A 23,698-nucleotide genomic window follows, 5' to 3' on the forward strand; every position below is an offset into this window, starting at 1 on the left:
AGGCTAGTGCGCCTTCCTAATATAACGTATATATATATAGCACAGGTGCTAATATGTTTATAAACACAGAACTAACGATGCGAATTTAATAGAGAAATGATATATGAAATAAATACTGAGATACCTCCTGACCAAACTAAATGCATTTTCATAAAAAAATAAAACTCCTCTGGTGAGATATTGCGCATGCGCTAAAACAGTAACGTAACCATGTTATGTACTGACTGGTATATGCAGCTGGACAGTTTGCTTACTATTTCTATCTTGAGATTTACTGATTGAATTTTATCATATAAATCTATGGTAGGATGACACGTCTTCATTTTAAAATCATAATTCTTATGTTAAAAAAAATGTTAGGGGCTTAGGAGTGCAGTACGTACGACCTAAATAATATGTATATATAATATATATACGATTGTACATATCTACCACAGATATCAATAGCTACTGCAGAGCTAGTATAGCGAAGTATAGCAAGTAGTATAGCGAGTAGTATAGCGAGCGAGTGCGTACTAGCCTTACATATTACAAGTCTACATTAAATCCATGTGCATGCTTGTAGGGTCGGATATGGATCGAGTGACAAGATTCGGAAACTCGAGACTAGCAAATACTTTCAATATCCTCTACCTATAGGCGACCAAGCAGCAGTATACGGTCGCGGTTTCTGTATTCAGTTTAAGCTATAAATCGGGAGTCATTTTTTATACTTTTTATATTTTTTCCATTTAGTGGAGACAAGCTCAAAATAATAATATTATAGAAGGGGCTTATAATTATGCAGAAGCACATGTTCAAAAACCTTGGGGATGCATTTGGAATTGTGTCCCCTACCATTCGAAAAGTGGTGGGAGGTGTCCCCCGTGTTCCCATGGCATTTGCGCCCATGTATGTGTTAGACTCTCGAGTAAGGTGATGCAAAAATTTTCGATTCCAATGCCTCGCTTTACTAACACTAAGATGCGCTAGCTTTACGACATCAAAATTCCAACAACGTAGAATAATAGTATCTATAGATTTCTATAAGGTTCGTCAACACTAGTCACGAAGTAGTAGTGTGATGGCAAATGTGGTATGATGGTTGTATTGTGTGTTGTGGTTGAGTCGCGATTATCCGATGTATAATGGACTAATATGTGGTCGGATAATCGTAAATGTTGGATAATGCAGAAACGGGCATCACAGAAGAATAACAGAGCGGGGATCACAGAAGAAATGGCCATGCAGTATAGATAATGGAATTTGGTTTATTAGTAATCATTATACAATATAACTCAAATAATACGACACACACAACAAATGATAGAGAATTGTTAAAAAATGAATGATCGAAGTTTGTTTTCTAGATTTCTCATACTGCGCGCGCAGTATAAAACTGTGCACTGCATATCTGGCACACAGATTGACTATATCAGATAAAACTGAATGTCGGTGACGAGAGGTCGGATAATCACATAATAGAGACTCCAATATATATAATATATATATATATATATATATTATATTATATATAATATATTACTTTTATAATAACCTTTATTCTATATACATACATGACATCTCAACGTATCTTGCGCTACTTTTGCAAAATATCAATTATGAGAAATTGATTACAAACAGCAATCGGCAAAATTTCAATGTTAAGAAAACACAATTAAGGTTTTCGGCAGATGGCGCAACGATTCGTAACGCAATATTTCGGTGAGAGATTCCCTTCACCAAGTGTGAAACGTCACAGTAATAGACTAGTAGTTAAATAAACACACGTAATTACGCGGTTTCTCAGACCGCCTGTTAAAATCCACGTAACGCAACGATAACAACATAATGAGATAAACTGATACCACTGTCCAGAGATCAGAGACCGAGACATGGCATGTGTGTCAGTTTCGCGCCTGCCAGGCATTGCCATATAAACAACCTACTATGCGTACTGTGCGAGCATGAATTGAACCCTTCCTTATTAACCATAAACGTTCAGGCGAAGGACAATAAACATTAACTAACACAGATATTCAAAATATGCGTTTAGTTTCGTAGTGACTTTTTGAACGGCCCGAAGCCTACATGTCAGACAAAGGACAATTTGTTCCGCATCAGTTTTAGTAGGTCTCTATCAATCAATAAACCCGTCCGAAACGATCTTTACGGTGTCGAACACTCTATTGCTGACGGCGGAGAATAAGAATAATACTGCTCGCGTATAAGCTCTACCCCTGTAGCTATTCACTCCCGCGACATGGCTAGATGACCCACAGTGCTGGGAGACGGCAGAAACTATACACGGAGAGCTAGCTAGCGTGTGCTTTCAAGTCTTATAGTCGTATGAAGCAGAGCCATATAGTACATGAATAGCGAGATCTATTACACAAGAGGTTGACGCAAGACCAAGAGGGCGGGGCGTTCTGTTCCATAGCCTCGCGGCATATGACTATAGTATTTGAATGTACATACCGACAGTATATAATACATCTAAATCTATAGTAAATGTGGTGTATGTATGTGTGTGTGTGTGTGTGATACGCGCAATGCGTTCCTGTGTTATGGTGACAGTGTGCATGTGTGGGCGCGTGTTCGCGGGTGTGTGCGGCACATTTGTGTGTGCGTGTGTGTGTGTGCGCGTGTGTGTGTGCATGTCAATGAGCATTTAATAATAGACCAATATTACCTTTCCACATTTTTACGTAATCTTTACTGCCTGAGATTAGTGATTACGGCGATCACATAAACCTTAATTACTATAATATAGCCGACAGTGCGCATACATACAAACACACACACACACATCACGAGCGATATATATAATATATAATACTACTATAGAGTATATATATGTATATATATACAAGTTACAATACAGCTCGTTGGGACATCGATGTCTCTGTCGGAAAGTTCTAGCCGCATTCGGCCGCCATGGTTTGGTTGAGGTATGCTCGGTAAACTATCTACTTCCACAAGTCTGCAACAAAAAGTTATTAGTTATTTTAATTTTATTTAATTTAGTTTAATTAGTCAACTAGTTTAATTAGTTTCCGTTCGCAATCAATTAAATTATCAATAATTATCACCAGATCTAATCAGGCACGATGCTTAGCTGACGCACCTTTCTGAGTTTCGCCCAGCTCGCTAGATTACTTCTGTACGTTTCGAACTCTTGACACCAGTCGGAATATTTCGCCTGATATTGCGATTCGGTAACCGGTACTTTGCAAATGTCTGAAAATGATAGAAATGCGCCTAACATGTTTCATCTCCTGTGTAATCCGGAGCACGGCAACGCAGGGACACCAGCGCGTTAAGCTGACACGAAATATGCACTATATTTATAACAACAAATTCGCATAAACCGGGTGTCTCGTTCAATAGGGGTTGTCGTGTTTTTTCAATTTATTCAAACTCACTTCATTGCGGGTCTATTTTTAACTATATTAAAAGTAGATTTCTTACGTGAAATGAATTGCCTAGCTAATCTCACCGAATTTAATGTTATGATTAATCTTCTTCGATTTTTTGCCGCTTCGCATAATATCGGTGAGTTTCCCAGGAACGCATTACGCACGATAAGCTATGTATTGTTGTGCATGTGCTAATGCTATGCTATATATGCATCGCTCGCACACGGTGTTTGTTCGTCGACCGTCTCGATGTAATATAAAGCAGGTAGTAGCGGCGCGTGAGTTACCGTTGTTCACCAGCACGGCGTAGCTGGCGACCGTCTGCCCGCTCAGCTCGCATCTGTACACTCCCGCCCTCTGTAGGTGCGTAACGGTAACTAACACCAGTCCTCCGGCGGTAGTCAGGAGGTTGAGATCGTCGTAAGTAATGAGCTTGTCGTCGTGATACCAGGAGACGTCGAGAGCGGGTTGTAGACTGTCGCGTGACGTCACGGGACAGCGCAGGTGCAGGGTCTGTCCCGGGACGGCGACCATCTCGACGGAATGCGTCAACTCTGCGCAGCAGGTCCGACATAAGTATAGGCAACTACGCGTAAGTCAGTTTAAGTCTCTACTCTGAACCGCCTAAGGTCAATCCTCGATTTATGCCATTTGCACGACGAACTGATAAAATAATTATACAGACGAAGCTTTCAACGAAAACGTTATTTTTTCGGTCACTGACACGTTTCCGAATCAATGATTCGAGCGTATTTGTTAATGAGTGTGAATTGGATAAGCATAACTCACTGAGAAAACACGTGTCGTCTCCCGTACCCTTCACTGACTGCAGCAATCTGTAATTGCAATGTTGGCAGGTTTGTAATTAGACTATAACCCCCACCACCGGCTCGCTCATCTATAGCGCGTTTGCATGTTAATAGCATTAGCAAGCATCATCGCCATCGTCGTCGTCATCGTCGCTTCATTCCTCATGATATTGCTGACTCTCTCTCTCTCTCTCTCTCTCTCTCTCTTTCTCGCGCTGACTCCTTCTCTCACTCTGTCTCTTTGTTTCTCTCCCCTCACACCACGTGTGGCTGTGCGCTTGCGTCTTTAATTGATAAAGTCAGTCTATACTGCACATTGCTGTCTCCCCCTCTTTCTCTCTCCCCCTTCTGTCTCTATCACTGCGCTACAGTACCAGTTTGCACAACCCGATGTTGCCTCACTCTCCGCTATAAAGCTCCAGTGATCGGATCGTCCGTGTTTCCTGTTTCCGATGAACAACATGGCGCTGTCCGGCTTTCGGTCGGCAAAGTCCGCTCTTCTAATGGATTTCCAGAACTCGCCTTTTATGGTAATTTAAGCAAGCAGTTGTCTTTTAAATGTGGCGTTGGTTTCGGCGTAAAATCGATGAGCGAAATGAAGTTGCTTCCAGAGCGCTTGGTCTTATTCAATAAGGAAGATTGCGCGCAGGAACCCGTGTAGCCGATCAAAGCGTAGTTAGTGCGTGTCGTGAAGGGCGGCCATCGTTCGTCGCCATGCCTCGAGGCTCGCCCCGTTGAGCCGCTGCTATACGCGGATTGCAGCCCTGTAGCGATTTTCGTTTTACGCATGAATTCCAATGAGTGGTAGTGGATCGGGAGTTTGCATGCGGTTACATGTGCGGGGTTGCGGGGAGTGGGGATGTGAAGTAGGTGATCTATACAGGAGTATATATATATATATATATATATATATATATATATATATATATATATATATATATATATATATCTATTATATATACATATATAAGTAAGTGGTCAGATGGAATAAGCTTGGATAGGCGACTCGGGAGGAATCTTGATGGGTGGTAGATTTAGGTCGTAGAAGAGCGAATTGTCGGGTAAGTGAATGGGAGGCAGGCATGAGGATAAGAGAATGTTACGTGGTAGGGTGGGGTAGGTGTATGCAGATGGTTGGGTGCGAGAGTGAATGTAAGTTGATAGGTTGGTGAGTGACTAGTACGAGTATCTTAGTGGGTGAAAGAATGGTGTTGGTTGATGGGTGAGGGACGTTTATATCTTACAACTTGAGGTGTGCGCATCATAACAAGCAGGACATCCGAGCATAAAAAGCAAATAATGAGCATGTAAAGTCATTATGCTAAGTGAACGGCATAGTATCCTCCGCGGCCGTCAATGGTAATTGTTGACTGCATTAGCGATGCAACTTAATGACAAGATTGATGGGAAAACTTATGTCATTAACAATGCACGCAACGCAGAAGAATTGGATAATAGCTTTTCGCTCGGAAAAAATGTCAATCACATCCTCTCAGGCGCGTGCTCCTGTATGCATGAGATAAAAAACGCAATCCTCATTACATGCAGGCATTTATGAACGCATGCTCAAATACGTGTGTCTAATAGCCGGGAGAGAAAGTTATAACGATCGCGTGTTTATCGAATGACTCACATTACACGCGAATTTAATTGGGACCTGTCTATTCATTTTAAATGACCGTTTTTGAATATTTAGGAAAGAAACGCTGTCCCTAGTCAGTGCAAATCTGTTGCATGAAGCGGAATACCATGCGACTGGCTCCCACAATAACTGCTTATTAAGGACTAGTTGAAGTTGGTTAGTCTATATGGATGACAATACTCCGACGTGCGTGCTCGCTCGCACATGCATTCTTCCTCAGACACAAATACATAATATTCAAGCTCAGGGTGCGAATAATCGTCTGCGTTTGTTACTGCTATTCACTATATAGTTACGTTGTTATTAGAAACCCATATAATACTCATATATATGCTGCCGTGTTAAAACTGCTGTAGAAATTCACTACTAGTTACGTTGTTATTAGAACCCCATTTAATACTCGTATATGCTGCCGTGTTAAATCTGCTGTAGAACGGCAAATTAAAGACAAATAAACAGGCTTCCGGCGCATTATAATAAATATATTTATTATTTATATTTCTTTGCAGGACTAGCTCTAATGTTGATATAAATCTTGAATAAAAATGTTTCTTCCGTTCTAGTTAAACGATCAAATCATACCAGGCACAATAGACTGGTCCGACATCATATCACTTCACACTGTCTGCACTGTAATGACGCGTATAAATGCGGGGCAACGCAACGCAAAGGAATCAGTCTAAAGTGGCAGCTACTCTTTTAAAAATATTAATTGAATGAACAGTGGCGTGCATATTAAATGCTTCTCAATAGAGGATATAAAATCAAGACTATCCATGCAGCTTAGTGCGTTCCTTATTGCGGGAGCTTTAACGGCTATGCGAGCGAGCGTGTGCGTTATATACTTACATCATAGAGCCAGTCTTTCGGACTGAAAGAATTCGTGCCACACACATACAGTTTGTCGCTTGCAGTCTTCAGAATCACTCGAATATGATTTTCGCATTTATGCGGCTGAAAAAGCGATTACTTGCTTCGGAGAATTCCTCAAATGACAGTCACGCTTTTTCGTCAGAATTATTAAGATACTACTTATATATGATAACGCGGGTAATCGCGCAATGATTTTGTTGCTGATTTTATACGTGATTTGACCCTCCCGTGTATTTTGAAATTGCTGTGTCGCGAGCACGTACACGTACACGCGCACGAACGCACACACGCACGCACGCACGTGCACGCGCGCACACACACACACAAATATATATATATATATATATATATATATCTTCATTTATTTGATAATGTCCACATTTGTTAATTCCGCCCGCATTTGTGGAAGTTGTGCTGTGGTAAATTTATGAATGCTACTGAGTGACATACCTGGCCAGGTCTGGGTTGTGGAACCAAGCGGTTTGAAACGGGCAGCCACGTCGACGTTGGTGAAGCCTGCTCTTTGAATGCACCTTGAAATGCAGACTCGATGTCCTTCTCATTAAACACGCAGATCGCGGAACCCATTAGTCCATTTCTTGAAAAAATACGTCCATTGTTGTTAAGTGTGTGTTAAAAAACATTAGATCAATTTGATAAAAATATAGTAAGATTGAACAAAACGGCTATATTAGCGTCGATGGTAGGAATTCAACGTACAGATTGCAAGCAGCTTAAAGACATGGCGAAACGAAGTGCGTTTTCATAGCAGTTACGTTATGAAAATCTGAAAGATGTACGGTTTATTCATGTTTATTCTATAAGTTTGTCGTGCAGTCGTCTAAAAGACTTACGACGGCGTGGTGAATACAGCATAGAACTTGGACGTGTCACCCGGAAGCTGAAAAACATCACCTGTAGATGAAGAAAAAAAGACGCGTTTTAATTTTACATCGTTTTGTAACAAAGAGTAAATACGATTGATAATAAGATTGATATACCAAATAAGAGAATAGCTATTATCTTAGATCTATCTCGGTTAATTGGTACTCAACCGTGAAGATTGAAAACGTACAGCTGACATTTCGCCTCCTATCAGGAGTCGAATCATTAGTCTACCAACCGAATGAACTTATTTAATTAGCTATTATCTTGAATAGCTTGATGATACAGTCCTTCTTCTTCCGTAAAACCAAGTAAAAACGCCACCGTGTTACGCACACATGAGGGTGAGCTCTGTTGTTTGCTAAACCCACTCAGTGTGGAGCAGACCAGCTTGCGCCGTAAGGGAAGCGAATGAGCAATACATATACTAAAGCTCTCAATTAAGTCTTCCTAAACTTCTCAGCGTTGCATTCTTAGTTATAATTATGCATAGATAAGAATTACTTATATTATCAATAGCTAGTAAACACCTATAAATATAATAAACCCCAGGTATTTATTAGCTCTTGATATTATATATATATAGCGTTTCATCGGCGCAGGAGCCTCTATTAGATCCCGCAGCGTTAGTTTAGGCACATTACGTAATGCAACGCAAATGTCCGTATTAAATTTGAATATTACGCAGATAAAAGGAATGGCTACAGCGCTGTCATGTTCAACTAAAACTGATATAATTCGCTGAAACAGAATGTAATTTAAATTACGTATTTCGTCGAACGAGAAAGGAAATTCTCCCGGGATCGAGCAATTGAGTCTGGCCTTCAGGTACGTTGTCCAGTTTTCCCGCAAGACATTCCTGCCACCTTTATCATTCTGTAAATAGATTTACACGTGCATTTATAATACATTAGTTGCATCAAGAAGCTAAAATAGGACAATTATAGAGTAATGCATATCGTATCAGAATGTATCAACACGGACTACCCGTGAGCGAACGGTTATTTTTGCATATAATATTTTTTCAGTACAACGTGGAAAGGCTTTTACGAGGTATAGTGAGCAGTAACTACCTTACATACGCGCGCTACCCTCGAAAACACTGTTTTGCCACAGTTCATGTGCTCCAGGGCTACCTCGCGGAAGAAGAAGTAGACATGCTCGTCGATGTCGAAGGAGCCGACAAACCATGGTTCTACATGACGAAAATACATTAAAAGAGGATCACATTTAATAGGAAATTAAAAAGGTTGTTCGTACTATAGAAGAAAGCGAACAGAACTGTGTTGTGTTGGCAACAAGGTGGCGTGCGCGCGCACTTCTATTTTATCCTAACCTTTACAATATTACTTGTCATGCAAATCCAATGTACGTGTGACGGAAATTAATATTTCAAACGCGACGATCACAATGTTAAACCGATGTTGCCGAGCTAAGTTTAGCTAACCAGAGAGGTACGACCAATATACGCCAACATCATCGCTCCGTGTCATCTGCAGTGATGCTGCATAAGTTATACGTTTCTTCAGAATTAATGTAGTAAGTATTGCAGATGTAGATAACACGCGCGCGGATATTTGTCGTCTGCTACCGTTCAGCCATTTTGTGTCGGCCTTCAGTGTGCGCAGATAGGAGTAGATTCTGTATCCGTGAATGTTTAGGTCTGGTCGGTATAAGATCGGGTCTGCACGGAAGTGAGCCATCGTGCCAGAGTAAACTGATGCGATGTCCTCCGGGTTTCCCGTCTCTATAGGCACAAACATAATATCACAGGTGAAAATGAGAGCGTCAAGAGTAGAAACGATTACCATTATCTCTAACTGTTCTCGACATTCTGATATTACCGTACGTGGCATTGTTTGCCATTCCTCAAACTGTGGCTATTCCATGCTATCACCAAGTATGCACCCCCCCCCACACACACACACACACAACCAATCAAGCCCATTCCCAACAATTCCATGCTATCACTAATGATCTCAGAGTATTCCCAGCTATCCAAGGCTATCATCAAATATTCTACAGTTTATTAAACGGTGGATATGTTTAGATGGTAAATCTAATTAAAGCCTAATTTACAGAACGCAGTAACAGCCGAATCATACACACCAACCCAAACTGCCGTCAATGTGTTTTCGGGATCGAACGGACATTTGGCTATGCCGTCCCCATATGGAGGGTAGATGTCACGCGTTCGGAGGTCCACCTGCAAAAGAATCTCTGACCAGTCAATTTGTTTATTTGTGCATTGCAGCGGTGCGCCGTAGACTGAGAGACGCTATAGAGATGCAATTATACAACGAAGAGCAATAACCTCTCTTTCGCGGCATAGTTTCGTACGCCATAAAAGCCTGTTTCACAATTGATTCATTCGATGTGCGACTTTAGGGGCTGAATTAAATATGCATGTGTGAATATATACAGCATGTTACGACTAATGGATTATAAATTCAGTTCCATCATTCTAGAGCTCTATATAATTACTGTCTGGGCAGAATCTTTTCTTGAATTTTAAGTAAGCGAGCGCGCGTTTACAATGTAAAGAATTGTGTCGTTATTTAGTTAGATAGTTATCCCTGTCAGGCTTTCAAGCCTTTATACCAAGCTCTGACTAACAAACAGTGTTGCTACATAGACTGGATTCACCCATTACATAGCATCAGGGGTAGATAATGACAAATTTGTCATTATCTACCCCTGATAGCATTTACCGAGACTCACTCATCCACCAAAACAATTCGACGCGCAAAAACGAATATAATAGAATTTTGTATAGGCACACCTAGGTTCAAAGATAGAGAGCATGGCCAGATTGAGACCTATGTCTCTTTAAAATCGAGAGGGGTGTTATTGCGGGTGATGCTCCCGCGGAAAGCCGCGCTATGCGACGCCCTGTTATGTAAAATAATGCATGAAGTTTGGCGCGCAGACGCGAAAAACGCTTTTTCCGGGCTTCATGGGGGGTAGCCCCTTTAAAATAGAAAGGGGTGTTGTTGAGGGTGTTGTTTGTTCATTTCGACCGAGAAACATTATGTGAGTTCACAGGAGGAAGTGTGGAAAAACTGCATTGAATTATCTGTGTCGCTGGGCGCGCGTTGCTAACATCTGACGGCGGCTGCATACAGTGGTCATAGCCAGCGCGGTATATACAACCAAGATATGGTAAAACGCACGTGAACGCACATTCTTCCCGTTGTGTTCGATGCATAACAGCTGAAAAAAAACGAGATCGGCTGTTGAAACTGCCGCGTTAGCTAACTTAAAAAATAATAATAAAACAATATTATTAATGAACTAAGTGAAGAAGTGAAACTAAGAAACTCGGTGACATTGTTCCAGCACGCTATTCTCTGGTCATCATAAATGGCCTTCACGTGCTGATCAGAATCTCGTCTTCACAGAAGTTCTTGTCTGCGCAGTACACATAGTGCATCCCGCGCATGACGTGCGGGAAACAATGCTAAGGTCTCTGCTCATGCGCAGTGAGCATGAAGCAGCCAGTGTGTTTCGTGCAGCGGTCAGCGCGCAATCTGGTCGCTACTCAACGAACGCACTCATGCAGACGAAGCAGACGACCGAGCGGCTGCAGGCTGACAGGCGAGACGAACGACGCACAAGCCACGCTCGTCGCATTGAGCGGTTCCCTGGATGCAGGCGTCGAGCGATGCTGCGGTCGTTAGGCTACACAATTAGCAGTGTGCGCGGCAGAAAGCCGCGCTATGCGACGCCCTGTTATGTAAAATGATGCATGAAGTTTGGCGCGCAGACGCGAAAACGCGTTTTACGGACTTCGTATGTGAGAAGTTAGATGAGAGTAAATTACGCAGTGCAAAGTTGCGTTCTTGTGCCATCTCTCTCGCTTCTTCACTCCACCCCTTCGCTCTATACAGATACTTCCTCACGTTTATATCGCATTCTTTCTATCGCTCACTTTTCCCTCTTTTTCGCACACCCTTTCTTTTCTGTCTCTCTCTCTCTCTCCCTCCTCTCTCTCTCTCTCTCTCTCTCTCCTCTCACTGCATCTCTCTCTCTCTCTCTCTCTCTCTCTCTCTCTCTCTTTCTCGCGCTGACTCCTTCTCTCACTCTGTCTCTATGTTTCTCTCCCCTCACACCACGTGTGGCTGTGCGCTTGCGTCTTTAATTGATAAAGTCAGTCTATACTGCACATTGCTGTCTCCCCCTCTTTCTCTCTCCCCCTTCTGTCTCTATCACTGCGCTACAGTACCAGTTTGCACAACCCGATGTTGCCTCACTCTCAGCTATAAAGCTCCAGTGATCGGATCGTCCGTGTTTCCTGTTTCCGATGAACAACATGGCGCTGTCCGGCTTTCGGTCGGCAAAGTCCGCTCTTCTAATGGATTTCCAGAACTCGCCTTTTATGGTAATTTAAGCAAGCAGTTGTCTTTTAAATGTGGCGTTGGTTTCGGCGTAAAATCGATGAGCGAAATGAAGTTGCTTCCAGAGCGCTTGGTCTTATTCAATAAGGAAGATTGCGCGCAGGAACCCGTGTAGCCGATCAAAGCGTAGTTAGTGCGTGTCGTGAAGGGCGGCCATCGTTCGTCGCCATGCCTCGAGGCTCGCCCCGTTGAGCCGCTGCTATACGCGGATTGCAGCCCTGTAGCGATTTTCGTTTTACGCATGAATTCCAATGAGTGGTAGTGGATCGGGAGTTTGCATGCGGTTACATGTGCGGGGTTGCGGGGAGTGGGGATGTGAAGTAGGTGATCTATACAGGAGTATATATATATATATATATATATATATATATATATATATATATATATATATATATATATATATCTATTATATATACATATATAAGTAAGTGGTCAGATGGAATAAGCTTGGATAGGCGACTCGGGAGGAATCTTAATGGGTGGGAGATTTAGGTCGTAGAAGAGCGAATTGTCGGGTAAGTGAATGGGAGGCAGGCATGAGGATAAGAGAATGTTACGTGGTAGGGTGGGGTAGGTGTATGCAGATGGTTGGGTGGGAGAGTGAATGTAGGTTGATAGGTTGGTGAGTGACTAGTACGAGTATCTTAGTGGGTGAAAGAATGGTGTTGGTTGATGGGTGAGGGACGTTTATATCTTACAACTTGAGGTGTGCGCATCATAACAAGCAGGACATCCGAGCATAAAAAGCAAATAATGAGCATGTAAAGTCATTATGCTAAGTGAACGGCATAGTATCCTCCGCGGCCGTCAATGGTAATTGTTGACTGCATTAGCGATGCAACTTAATGACAAGATTGATGGGAAAACTTATGTCATTAACAATGCACGCAACGCAGAAGAATTGGATAATAGCTTTTCGCTCGGAAAAAATGTCAATCACATCCTCTCAGGCGCGTGCTCCTGTATGCATGAGATAAAAAACGCAATCCTCATTACATGCAGGCATTTATGAACGCATGCTCAAATACGTGTGTCTAATAGCCGGGAGAGAAAGTTATAACGATCGCGTGTTTATCGAATGACTCACATTACACGCGAATTTAATTGGGACCTGTCTATTCATTTTAAATGACCGTTTTTGAATATTTAGGAAAGAAACGCTGTCCCTAGTCAGTGCAAATCTGTTGCATGAAGCGGAATACCATGCGACTGGCTCCCACAATAACTGCTTATTAAGGACTAGTTGAAGTTGGTTAGTCTATATGGATGACAATACTCCGACGTGCGTGCTCGCTCGCACATGCATTCTTCCTCAGACACAAATACATAATATTCAAGCTCAGGGTGCGAATAATCGTCTGCGTTTGTTACTGCTATTCACTATATAGTTACGTTGTTATTAGAAACCCATATAATACTCATATATATGCTGCCGTGTTAAAACTGCTGTAGAAATTCACTACTAGTTACGTTGTTATTAGAACCCCATTTAATACTCGTATATGCTGCCGTGTTAAATCTGCTGTAGAACGGCAAATTAAAGACAAATAAACAGGCTTCCGGCGCATTATAATAAATATATTTATTATTTATATTTCTTTGCAGGACTAGCTCTAATGTTGATATAAATCTTGAATAAAAATGTTTCTTCCGTTCTAGTTAAACGATCAAATCATACCAGGCACAATAGACTGGTCCGACATCATATCACTTCACACTGTCTGCACTGTAATGACGCGTATAAATGCGGGGCAACGCAACGCAAAGGAATCAGTCTAAAGTGGCAGCTACTCTTTTAAAAATATTAATTGAATGAACAGTGGCGTGCATATTAAATGCTTCTCAATAGAGGATATAAAATCAAGACTATCCATGCAGCTTAGTGCGTTCCTTATTGCGGGAGCTTTAACGGCTATGCGAGCGAGCGTGTGCGTTATATACTTACATCATAGAGCCAGTCTTTCGGACTGAAAGAATTCGTGCCACACACATACAGTTTGTCGCTTGCAGTCTTCAGAATCACTCGAATATGATTTTCGCATTTATGCGGCTGAAAAAGCGATTACTTGCTTCGGAGAATTCCTCAAATGACAGTCACGCTTTTTCGTCAGAATTATTAAGATACTACTTATATATGATAACGCGGGTAATCGCGCAATGATTTTGTTGCTGATTTTATACGTGATTTGACCCTCCCGTGTATTTTGAAATTGCTGTGTCGCGAGCACGTACACGTACACGCGCACGAACGCACACACGCACGCACGCACGTGCACGCGCGCACACACACACACAAATATATATATATATATATATAAATAAATATATATATATTAGAAGTAGATAATAGGGACTTTTACAGAAAAAATTTCCTATTATCTACTTCTGATATATATATATATATATATATATATATATATATATATATTCCGTTATAGGTATTATTAGCTTTTGATGGTACGATACTATGTAGCCAAACAGATGTTGTCACTCGGAGTACAACAGGTTAATGCCTAACATCGCACAGATATACGTGACACACCCTGCCCCGCAGCCTTCCACGTGTAGGCGTGAATGATTCGCCAATTTCGTAGTGGGAAGGAAGAATATTTCGCATGTATTTTTTGTCTACGTAATTTAATACTACCTCGTGTGTGCAGAGGTCATCCAGATATTGGCTGTTCGCTCCTAGGTACGTTGGTTTCATCTCCGCTTCAGCGAACTTCATTAACCATGTAAACATAAAATGCGGTTGAACGGCTTTGTATACAAGGCGAGACTCGCTCTCACGTTATGGGACAAGTTGGCCTACCCGTTTTACGATGAGAAGTGCATATTACGACTCGCTATTGATGACGTAGGCTGGCAAAACATATTTTGCATAATCCCCGCGTAGATGACACCGGCAAATGGTAATTATTTTTTAAATTCATAGCACGTCTCTAAGAGCTGGTAGGACATGAATTGCATATGGCGATGCAGAAATATCATTTCCCGTGGTGCCACCCACGAGGCGCTGGGCTGGTTTAGAAAGAGAGCGGCAGGCATGCAGGCATCCGACAAAGTTATGATTAGCTAGTTATTATTATACAATGAGGGTGAGGCTTCTAGAAGCGTTTGGGTTTGATGGAATGGCATGCATATAGGAGGAGTGTGGTTAGCTTGAGCACGGTAAAGAAACTATAGGCGTTGCAGGTATACAGCGAATACGTTTGCAAGTATCTTGAAGTGAGGAGAAGGATCTGTAAGGGTTCGACTCATAGTAATAATGGATGAGGCGATACGGTGTATGCATATGGTTAGGAGTGCAGCATGACGAATCTCTGTGTGTTATAGGGTTAGAGGTAGCAGAAGGAGGCTAGCTAATAGGGCCCGAGCTGTGAAAAATAAGGTTGATAGGAATAAGATTGGTTGGTGGAGTTGGTCATCAGAAGCAGTAAAATATTTGTAGTAGTTAGATTAGTCATAGCGTTACCTTTAGTCCCGTATTGCTGATGTCAAACAGATTTAACCGGTGAATGAAATTCCTGTAGATAAACGTATACCGCCATGAAAATCTAACACACACACACACGCACACACCACACACACACACACACACACACACACACACACACACACACACACACACACACACACACACACACACACACACACACACACGCGCGCGCGCGCGCGCACGCACGCATATATATATATATATATATATATATATGTATATATATATATATGTAAAAGTGAGGCAGATTAAAGAACGAGAAGAATATAGCTAATTGTTTAGTTTATCAATCATCATTTTTTTTCTTCCGTCCCCTTTCTTTCGCTTCATTTCACTCTCCCCGTTACGCGCGGACAAACTCGCGTTTCTCTCTCGTTACCACTCGCTCTTCTTTTCATCTCCCTGCCTCCCTCCTCTCTCTCTCTCTCTCTCTCTCTCTCTCTCTCTCTCTCTCTCTCTATATATATATATATATATATAGTCAATTGTCAAAGCGAGACAAGCCTCGATGAGTATAAAAGCTGCAATGTGAGACAGCTATGGAGACAGGCAGAGTCGATTATGTCCGTGCAGCGATCATGGAGACGGATGCGAATCAAGAGCCGACCGCGCGTCCGCCCTCGTCGATAAATCCTTTTGAAATACTCACCGGTGTCATATATGACATGCATTCGCGATTAGATGAGATTAAATTACACGCGAACAGTGCATCAATGCGACGTTTTCATCGACGTACATCGAGCCGACGTAGAGAGTGTGCGACTCCTCGTCCAGGGTCATCGTCCTGTAGAAGTGATGACCGATGCTGAAGTTCTTCACGTGATCTACAAGAAGCTTATTTTATTATTTGCTCGGCACGGAATGCATGTGTGGCGTCTATAGCTGTAGTCTAGTTTCCAGAGATATGCGCGGTCTCCCACCCGATGAATTCCACGTACGAAGTTGATTCTGTCCTCGTAACATGCAACGTCGCATCTTGTTAACCGTCCGTGTTTATGCGAAAAAGTCATGCAGCTCAGATCAATCTAACTTCTTAAGTATAATTTGTCTACACACTACATCGATTCTTGTTAGCATCAATGTTATCATAATGTAAATAATAATCGACCGAGGGATAGCATTGCACGCGCTCGTCAGCACGCGCACAAGCCTCACTCAAAAATCAGATCATTTGAATGATATTGGTCTTCTGCTGCAGATCTAATAATCTAAATGGACACGAGATTATCTTAGCGTATCAGCTTGTGTCCATGGATCAATAGTGACCGGATACACAATCCCCATTTAAAATTAAAGTAATCAAATAGTAGAAGATAACTGGTTTGCCGGATACTTGGAGACATTGCTTCGCAGTACGATAGCTTTGTGAAGCCCTCGCAGCGGGTTCAGGACACAGGCTGTCCGTTCAACCAACAGCGATATAAGCGAAAATCTATAATATTAAGAAAGTATGAGAGAGTGAGCAAGCTGAAGACCGAGCAACCGAGCGAGCGCGAAAAGGGGGAGAAAGACAGAGAGAGAGAGAGAGAGAGAGAGCGAGAAAGAGAGAGAGAGAGAGAGAGAGAGAGAGAGAGGAAGAGGAGGAGAAGGGGGAGGAGAAAGAGAGAGAGAGAGAGCGAGAGAAAGAGAAAGAGAGAGCGAGAGTGAGAGAGAGAAAGAGAGAGAGAGAGAGAAAAAGAAAGAGAAAAAATATAAGAGAGAGCTGGAGAGAGAGAGAGAGAGAGAGAGAGAGAGAGAGAGAGAGAGAGAGAGGAAGAGGAGGACGAGGAGAAAGAGAGAGAGAAAGAAAAGGAAAGAAAGAGAAAGAAAGAGAAAGAACGAGAAAAAGAGAGAAAGGAAGAGAACGAGATAGATAGATAGAGAGAGGTAATGATGATGATGATGATGATGATGATGATGATGATGATGATGATGATGATGGTGATGATGATGATGATGATGATGATGATGATGATGATGATGGTGATGATGATGATGACGACTATGATAATGATAATGATGACGACGATGAGGGAAAGAAATTGAAGAGATACAGACAGGGCATATCATATGATTATCTCGCAGACTAAAATCTCCCTCGGTTCGGGTGAATGCAGCAAGTATATGTCGGTTTGACAAGCTTTAGTGTTTTGGGATGAGGAGTAAACATCAATCTAATTTGATACAGCGATGTTGAATGCTGTCGCGAGAGTAATGGAATAACAAAACATAAAAATTAGCGCAAACATTTTCACACCATCGTCAGTCTGTAAGTTTAGCTGAATTTCTCATATAAATATTGGAACGCTACGATACTTCTAGGTGTAGATTTAGAATAAAACAAAATTGGGTCTTGTAAAATCGTACAAAAACTAAAAAGCCTATACGCAGGCCAGACAAAAACGCAAATTGTGTGCATGCCCGTGCGCATGTGTGCACGCGCACATGAGATGTTATACGATTTACTAACACTTAGCAACCTCATATAGACGCTAAATTCTAAAAGCGCATACACGGTTTTGCTACACGCGCACTGTACGTTAACAATCGAAGAATAAAATCAAGGCGTTTAGAACTAAGGAAACACTTTACATTGCCAGGGCCGCAGCTACGTTGCTACAAGTATTTAATGCGAAATAGCCGTACTATAGAGCTCTCCGTTCGTATAACAACCATGGCAGCATAAATAGAGAGCGCGTGCGAAATAGAGATTGTCGGAAGCTTGTATGTTAGAATTATTAAGCAGGTAACGATTTCTAAGTGCATTCGCACGTGATTAGGGTTTATAAAGGTGCGCGTCGCGTGTGAACTGATATGCCGCCTACGTGGCCGAACCAACTACGATGTCTTATAGACGTATACAGAGGCAATCGATGGTTCACGGCGGTGCAAATTTCGGAAACAGAATCATTATAATATAAACAGTTAGCCTTATCAGTCCGTCAACATCGTCATCGTTGTCGTCGGCGTCAGCATCGCTAGACGTTCACGCATTGTAATGATCATTATCGAATCAGCGCGCGAGGCCGTGCGGTTGTAGTTACCATATAAAGGCTTAGCAGTGCAATTGTAATGTACAGCGATACAACAGACTCATCCAATCCTATATAAGGTAACTAACAGCGATGCAGAGAGCGAAGCACTCTAGCTAATTTCGTCTGTCTGACGGGCGGAATTAAGCGGAGGATGTGCGCGGCGCGTCCTCGCAGCGGACGCCCGTCTACACGACATTGTAACTGGGAGGCGCAATCCGACCAGGGTATCGGAGGGCGTTCCATTACCCTTCTGCGCTTATCTATTCAGATGCTTGTCGATTTAAATGATGGATTTCCCCTCATCGCGTCGCTTTGTGCTTCGGCGCCTCTTGCCAGTGATTTCATTAGCCTATCTATGGCCACCGCTGATTACCGCGTGAGAATTAGGATCGCAGCGTGTCAGGCGCGTTAGTCCGCAGCGTACGCCGCCGCCGCGGCACGCCGACGGACAGCGTTAATCCTCTCCCCACATCGACGACCTCGCGGCGCGCATGCGCACACGACCGGCGGTGTCACATACGCACTTACGCGTACGTGCAGGCGAGGAGATTCTTCGCTTCTTAATCCGTTCGTTCATATTATGATAATATATGCGCAGCAGCACGAGTTATTCTGAGTGAACGACGATTGCAAGCGCTACGTACCTCCTGCTATTAAAGCAGTACGACCGAGTGCGTGCGTATACACGCGCGCACGCGCTATGCGCTACAGTATATTCTCTACATGCTATAAACGGTCACCACTATACTACTTAATACACAGCCGTCACAACATACCGTCGCACGACAACAGCGCGCCCCTGCGGCGGCGCACGCACGGCGGCTATTAGTACAATTTTATTACGTCGTAGAGTTTAGACGTGCGCGGGGTAACAGCGCAGCGGCAACCATCGCACACGCTCAAACGCCGGTCACACCATTACCGGCGGATACTCTGCGGAAGTTGTCGGGTTGTAGCGAATAAATGTCAGGCACGCTGAATGCAAACCTAGTTATCACCTATAAATCGTCGGTGAACCAGGAAAGGAAGCGAAATAAAAACACACATCGAAATTCACTTAAAGATATGAAAAGATCGTACTTTCTTTGTGTCGAAATAATACATTAGCATGATGTAGTTGATACGTTTCCAGGTATCACTGTTCTGCTTATTATTGCTTCACGGTATTATTATAAATATGTTGTATCGACGCCGATGGAAACACACATCACGCACGCTAGATTTATAAGCTTGCATATGATTGCCACGGAAGAATGCGCGAACAACACGCGACAAGCGAAGCTGTTCACAATAACACGACAAATACGCCGCATAAATACACATGTCACTCTAGACTACCGCACATGAGAAGACTTACCTGGACTGTACATGAATACTATCTCAGCAACCGCTTCTGGTGTTGAGAACGACGCAGCCAGGAAGAGCAGCAACCCGCGCCGAAGGTTATCAACGGTTCCCATCCTCTCCGCGGTTCTACTATAAACGCCTCAATAACACAAATCTGAATATTTGAGTTATACAAATCCAATGTTATGCCAGGAAGCGCGTGTGTGTGCGCGGAGTTATCGACGACGCCGACGACGACGACGACGATTGTGCGAGACGCGTCAACGGTAAGGGTTGCGCCGATAGTACGACGCCGAGTGTCCGTCTACTTGCCACTGTCGCTGCTTCCAGCAGGCGACGAACGAGTGATTAAACATAGGTGTGCTTACAGCGCCATCTGTCGGTGGGTTAAGCTATGGTTTAAACACACATGTATATAATTATAATAGAAATGTATTACAAGATACTAGCCTGACCAGTATCACATTTCGACTGCCCTAGTGAGTATAGTGAGTTCAGTAAAGCTGGGTTTACATGCACGCACGCGTGTATGCAAGTATATACATACACGCGTGCGGTCATGTCCATCTGTGTACGGCAGACACACTTACCTACACCTGTTGTACACGGGGGGGGGGAGGGGGGTACACGCGCACGTGTACATAAGGAGGAGGTCGACAGTACGAGCATGGACAAATCCAATGGGCAACCCCTCTGGTAATCCACTGCCCTCGTGGCATCCTGTCTCTGTGACTGTGCACGAGTCTTACGTGCGGTACCTCGCGAATTTATACATGCAATAATGCCTATATGCCTATATGCCTATAATGCCCACGCGTACGCTCGCGGTCGATACTGACCGCTCGACCGAGTTGGCCAACTCGCAGTCGTCAGTGTAAACGCACCGCACAGTTCATAGAACGGTTGATAGAGCGTTGGGAAGTTGGTCCAATTCGCCAACACAAAGTTGGCAGTGTAAACCCAGCTTAAGGTAGGTACCTAATCACTGTTGTCAATGTTTCAGCATAATGCTACTGTCAAAATACGTGATACAATTACGCAATAACAATAGCCAGCCAATCACTCACAATTGCAAAAATAATTATGCAGACTTGTTAATCTTGTTAATTAATTTTAATTTATTTAATATAATATTCTACAACGTTGCTTATAGCACGAGCAAAAATGTCTTCACCATGATAGGATTGGCAGCCGTATCACAAGGGTAAACAAGAAGCAAGTAATGTATACCTACAGCTGTTGAGCTAAAAATCATTGCGCAACATCTTGCTCTGTGCAACTCGCTGTCAAAACTGCGAACTGCACTTGCAGTAGGAATTCAAAATGTTACTTGAAAAGCTTGTGCCTAGACTCACAAAATCACTTATCCTAAATAAAACTTGAGGAAGCTTTCGATTGCTCATTACTAGTCTTTTCAAAGCCCAATTCTGGGCATATAAATAGGTGCCACTATGCGCTCAACAGACTCGATGTGCTAAAACACAAACACGTTTGTGAAAAAAAAGAGGTTTAACAACTTCAGAACTTAAACAAGGGAGTAAAAATGTTTAATTTGTTACAATAACACGTTCATCGTAAGGAAATCATTCTCTGTTAGCATTAAATAACAGATCATTTACACTAATAGTAACAATCTCGATGGAAATCCACTATGAACAATAGATAGCATTCCATACAACGTTTTCTAACCATACTAACATGGCACGCAACCTGCCCGACTACGATTCCTCAACCACGTCTAGTACTCGCTGTTGCATTACCACTGCCACTGAACGGCAGACGCCACTGGCCGCTCCGTGACTACGTAACATTACATCGCATCGATTACCGAACAGCGTTTATCACTTCTCCTTGATGCTCGGTGGAACAAACGCGTCGAGATCCTTGCTGGAGCGGTACTGCTGCTGCAGCTTCGTCTCCTGACCCGCTGCCGACGACTGCTCTACCTGCCAGGCGACCTTCTTCGCGTGCTGCCGGATGGCGTCCTCAACCCGCTCGTCCACCATCGCCTCCGTGAGCACGCCGCCCTCCGACGCGTACGCCGCCGCCTGCCACGCGACGCCCAGCTTCGAGATCTCGCGGCCCGACAGGCCGTCGACGCGGCGCGCGATCTCCGTGCACTTGGCGCCGTAGTTGAAGGTCGCAACCTTCAACCGCTTCGCGCCCTCCGTCGCCGGCCGCAGCACAAACGCGTCGAAGTAGAGCCGCGTGAGCCGCTCGCGCTCCTCGACGCCCGGGTAGTCAAACTCGACCATCTCGTCGATACGGTCGTTGACGGCCCAGTCGAACTGCTCGGGCTGGTTGCTCGCGACGACGAGCATGAACTTGTGCGACTGCTCGCCCGTGCGGTAGAGGAACGCGTTCAGCGTCGCGCGCATGTCCTCGCTGATCGTCTCCGTGCTGCGCTTCCGCAGGAACGCGTCGCCCTCGTCGAGGAACAGCAGCAGGCCCTGCCGGCTCGTGCTCGCCCAGTCGAACACCTTGTGGATGGCGCTGACGCCCTCGCGACCCATCGGCGCCACGTCGCCGCCCGTCATGATCGCATAGTCCATGCCTGCGCGAGACAGCCGCACGAACCATCGTCATTCACCACTCGACATCACTGATTACACTCAATTACGACAAATTTACTGTTCTAATCACACTTTCCCAGATGGCCCCCGCATTGCTTGTTATGTATCTGATTTACTCGTAAATTTGCACTAGAAGTGAAACAACCTTACAATGCCCAGCAGAAGCATTATATAGCCTTATTTTATATGTTACACTGATTCTCGATGTTTCTTTGTAAGTCACACATTTCTTTTAGAAGTTTCTTTTGAAATTATTCCAGCATTTTTTCTGTATACATTGGCCAATTATGTTGATAACACTTTCCGCCAACAACAACTTATCATACATGCCTGTGCAAATACATCTTCAAGACTAAAATGTTATTGGAAAGCAATTAGGTGACATATCCATACCTGAATGTAGTGCCAAACTTTTAGCAAACATTGTCTTTCCAGTACCAGGTGGACCGTAAAACCTGTGAGTAAAAAACAATTCTACTATCAATATATCTAGTGTCACTACTCAAAAATAATTTACTAGACTAGTAATAACAGACAATGACTCTAATCTTAGTAAGCAGAAAACATTTGGGGAAATCACTACTTTTAGCACGTTTCACCCAAATCTTGCGTTTTTGGAAAAAAATGACAACCACGCCTGTAAACGTACATGATGTTCCTATAGAAGCCTTTGTTCTTCTTTGTGTGCCGCGTTGTTATAGCAATATCTCTAAGTCGTTCCTCTAGAGTAGGCTTCAGAATAATTCCCGTCAATGCATCCTGCAATACAACCCAACACGTGTGTTATAACCGCAACAATAAGCACAAAGCATTTGTGCGACGAATCTACATCAACTCTAGCATCCAAGTGAGGACATTTTGAAATAATTATGGCTACACGTCAAATACGAACCAACATGAGCAATCTTTTTATCTCGATCGACCAGCACAATTTCTCGTTTCACACTCGACAGTACAGCCGCAACGATTCCTAACCCAGACCAACGCCAGTCCGTAAACGAGAGAGAGAGAGAGAGATCGCACCCCTGACTATCCTCCCAGCCGCTGCCACTCCCCATCTGCTGCTGCCTCCCCTTAATTCCGCTGCCTCCCTCCATCTACGCCTCCCCTTAATTCCGCTGCCTCCCTCCATCTGCTGCCTCTCTCCATCTGCTGCCACTCCTCATCTGCTGCTGCCTCCCCCCATCTGCGCCTCCCCTTAATTCCGCTGCCTCCCTCCATCTGCTGCCTCTCTCCATCTGCTGCCACTCCTCATCTGCTG

The 23,698-nt window shown here is 43.5% G+C and overlaps 3 protein-coding genes across 4 annotated transcripts in view; all 3 read right to left on the bottom strand.

Moving 5' to 3' along the window:
• Positions 1–2,869: 2,869 nt before the first annotated feature.
• On the bottom strand, positions 2,870–4,228 carry LOC106809309 (semaphorin-2A-like). The gene is made up of 4 exons (XM_014812349.1): positions 4,188–4,228; positions 3,686–3,952; positions 3,107–3,219; positions 2,870–2,962 (listed from the first exon to the last, which is right to left on the bottom strand). Exons 2-4 carry the CDS (start codon positions 3,930–3,932, stop codon positions 2,945–2,947), a joined length of 378 nt encoding a protein of 125 aa, XP_014667835.1. The 5' UTR covers positions 3,933–3,952; positions 4,188–4,228; the 3' UTR covers positions 2,870–2,944.
• Positions 4,229–5,689: 1,461 nt separating this feature from the next.
• LOC106809308 (semaphorin-2A-like) lies at positions 5,690–20,171 on the bottom strand. The gene is made up of 12 exons (XM_014812348.1): positions 19,875–20,171; positions 16,240–16,327; positions 15,480–15,531; positions 14,652–14,726; positions 13,950–14,054; positions 9,717–9,813; positions 9,199–9,354; positions 8,681–8,802; positions 8,375–8,483; positions 7,577–7,637; positions 7,173–7,320; positions 5,690–5,713 (listed from the first exon to the last, which is right to left on the bottom strand). The coding sequence occupies exons 1-12, from the start codon at positions 19,975–19,977 to the stop codon at positions 5,690–5,692; spliced, it is 1,140 nt and encodes a 379-aa protein (XP_014667834.1). The 5' UTR covers positions 19,978–20,171.
• A 787-nt stretch (positions 20,172–20,958) lies between these two features.
• The window catches only part of LOC106809317 (ATPase family AAA domain-containing protein 3-B-like), a 14,714-nt gene continuing 11,974 nt past the window's right edge, over positions 20,959–23,698 (bottom strand). For both annotated transcript variants that reach the window (XM_014812359.1, XM_014812358.1), the window contains 3 exons: positions 23,087–23,196; positions 22,831–22,892; positions 20,959–22,418 (listed from right to left, as the gene is read on the bottom strand). In XM_014812359.1, the coding sequence (XP_014667845.1) occupies positions 21,706–22,418; positions 22,831–22,892; positions 23,087–23,196 (885 nt within the window). In that variant the 3' untranslated portion in view covers positions 20,959–21,705. The remainder of the gene's footprint in view (positions 22,419–22,830; positions 22,893–23,086; positions 23,197–23,698) is intronic.

The sequence above is a fragment of the Priapulus caudatus genome, unplaced genomic scaffold (genome assembly GCF_000485595.1).
Source record: "Priapulus caudatus unplaced genomic scaffold, Priapulus_caudatus-5.0.1 Scaffold344, whole genome shotgun sequence".
NCBI classification, from domain to species: Eukaryota; Metazoa; Priapulida; class Priapulimorpha; order Priapulimorphida; family Priapulidae; genus Priapulus; species Priapulus caudatus.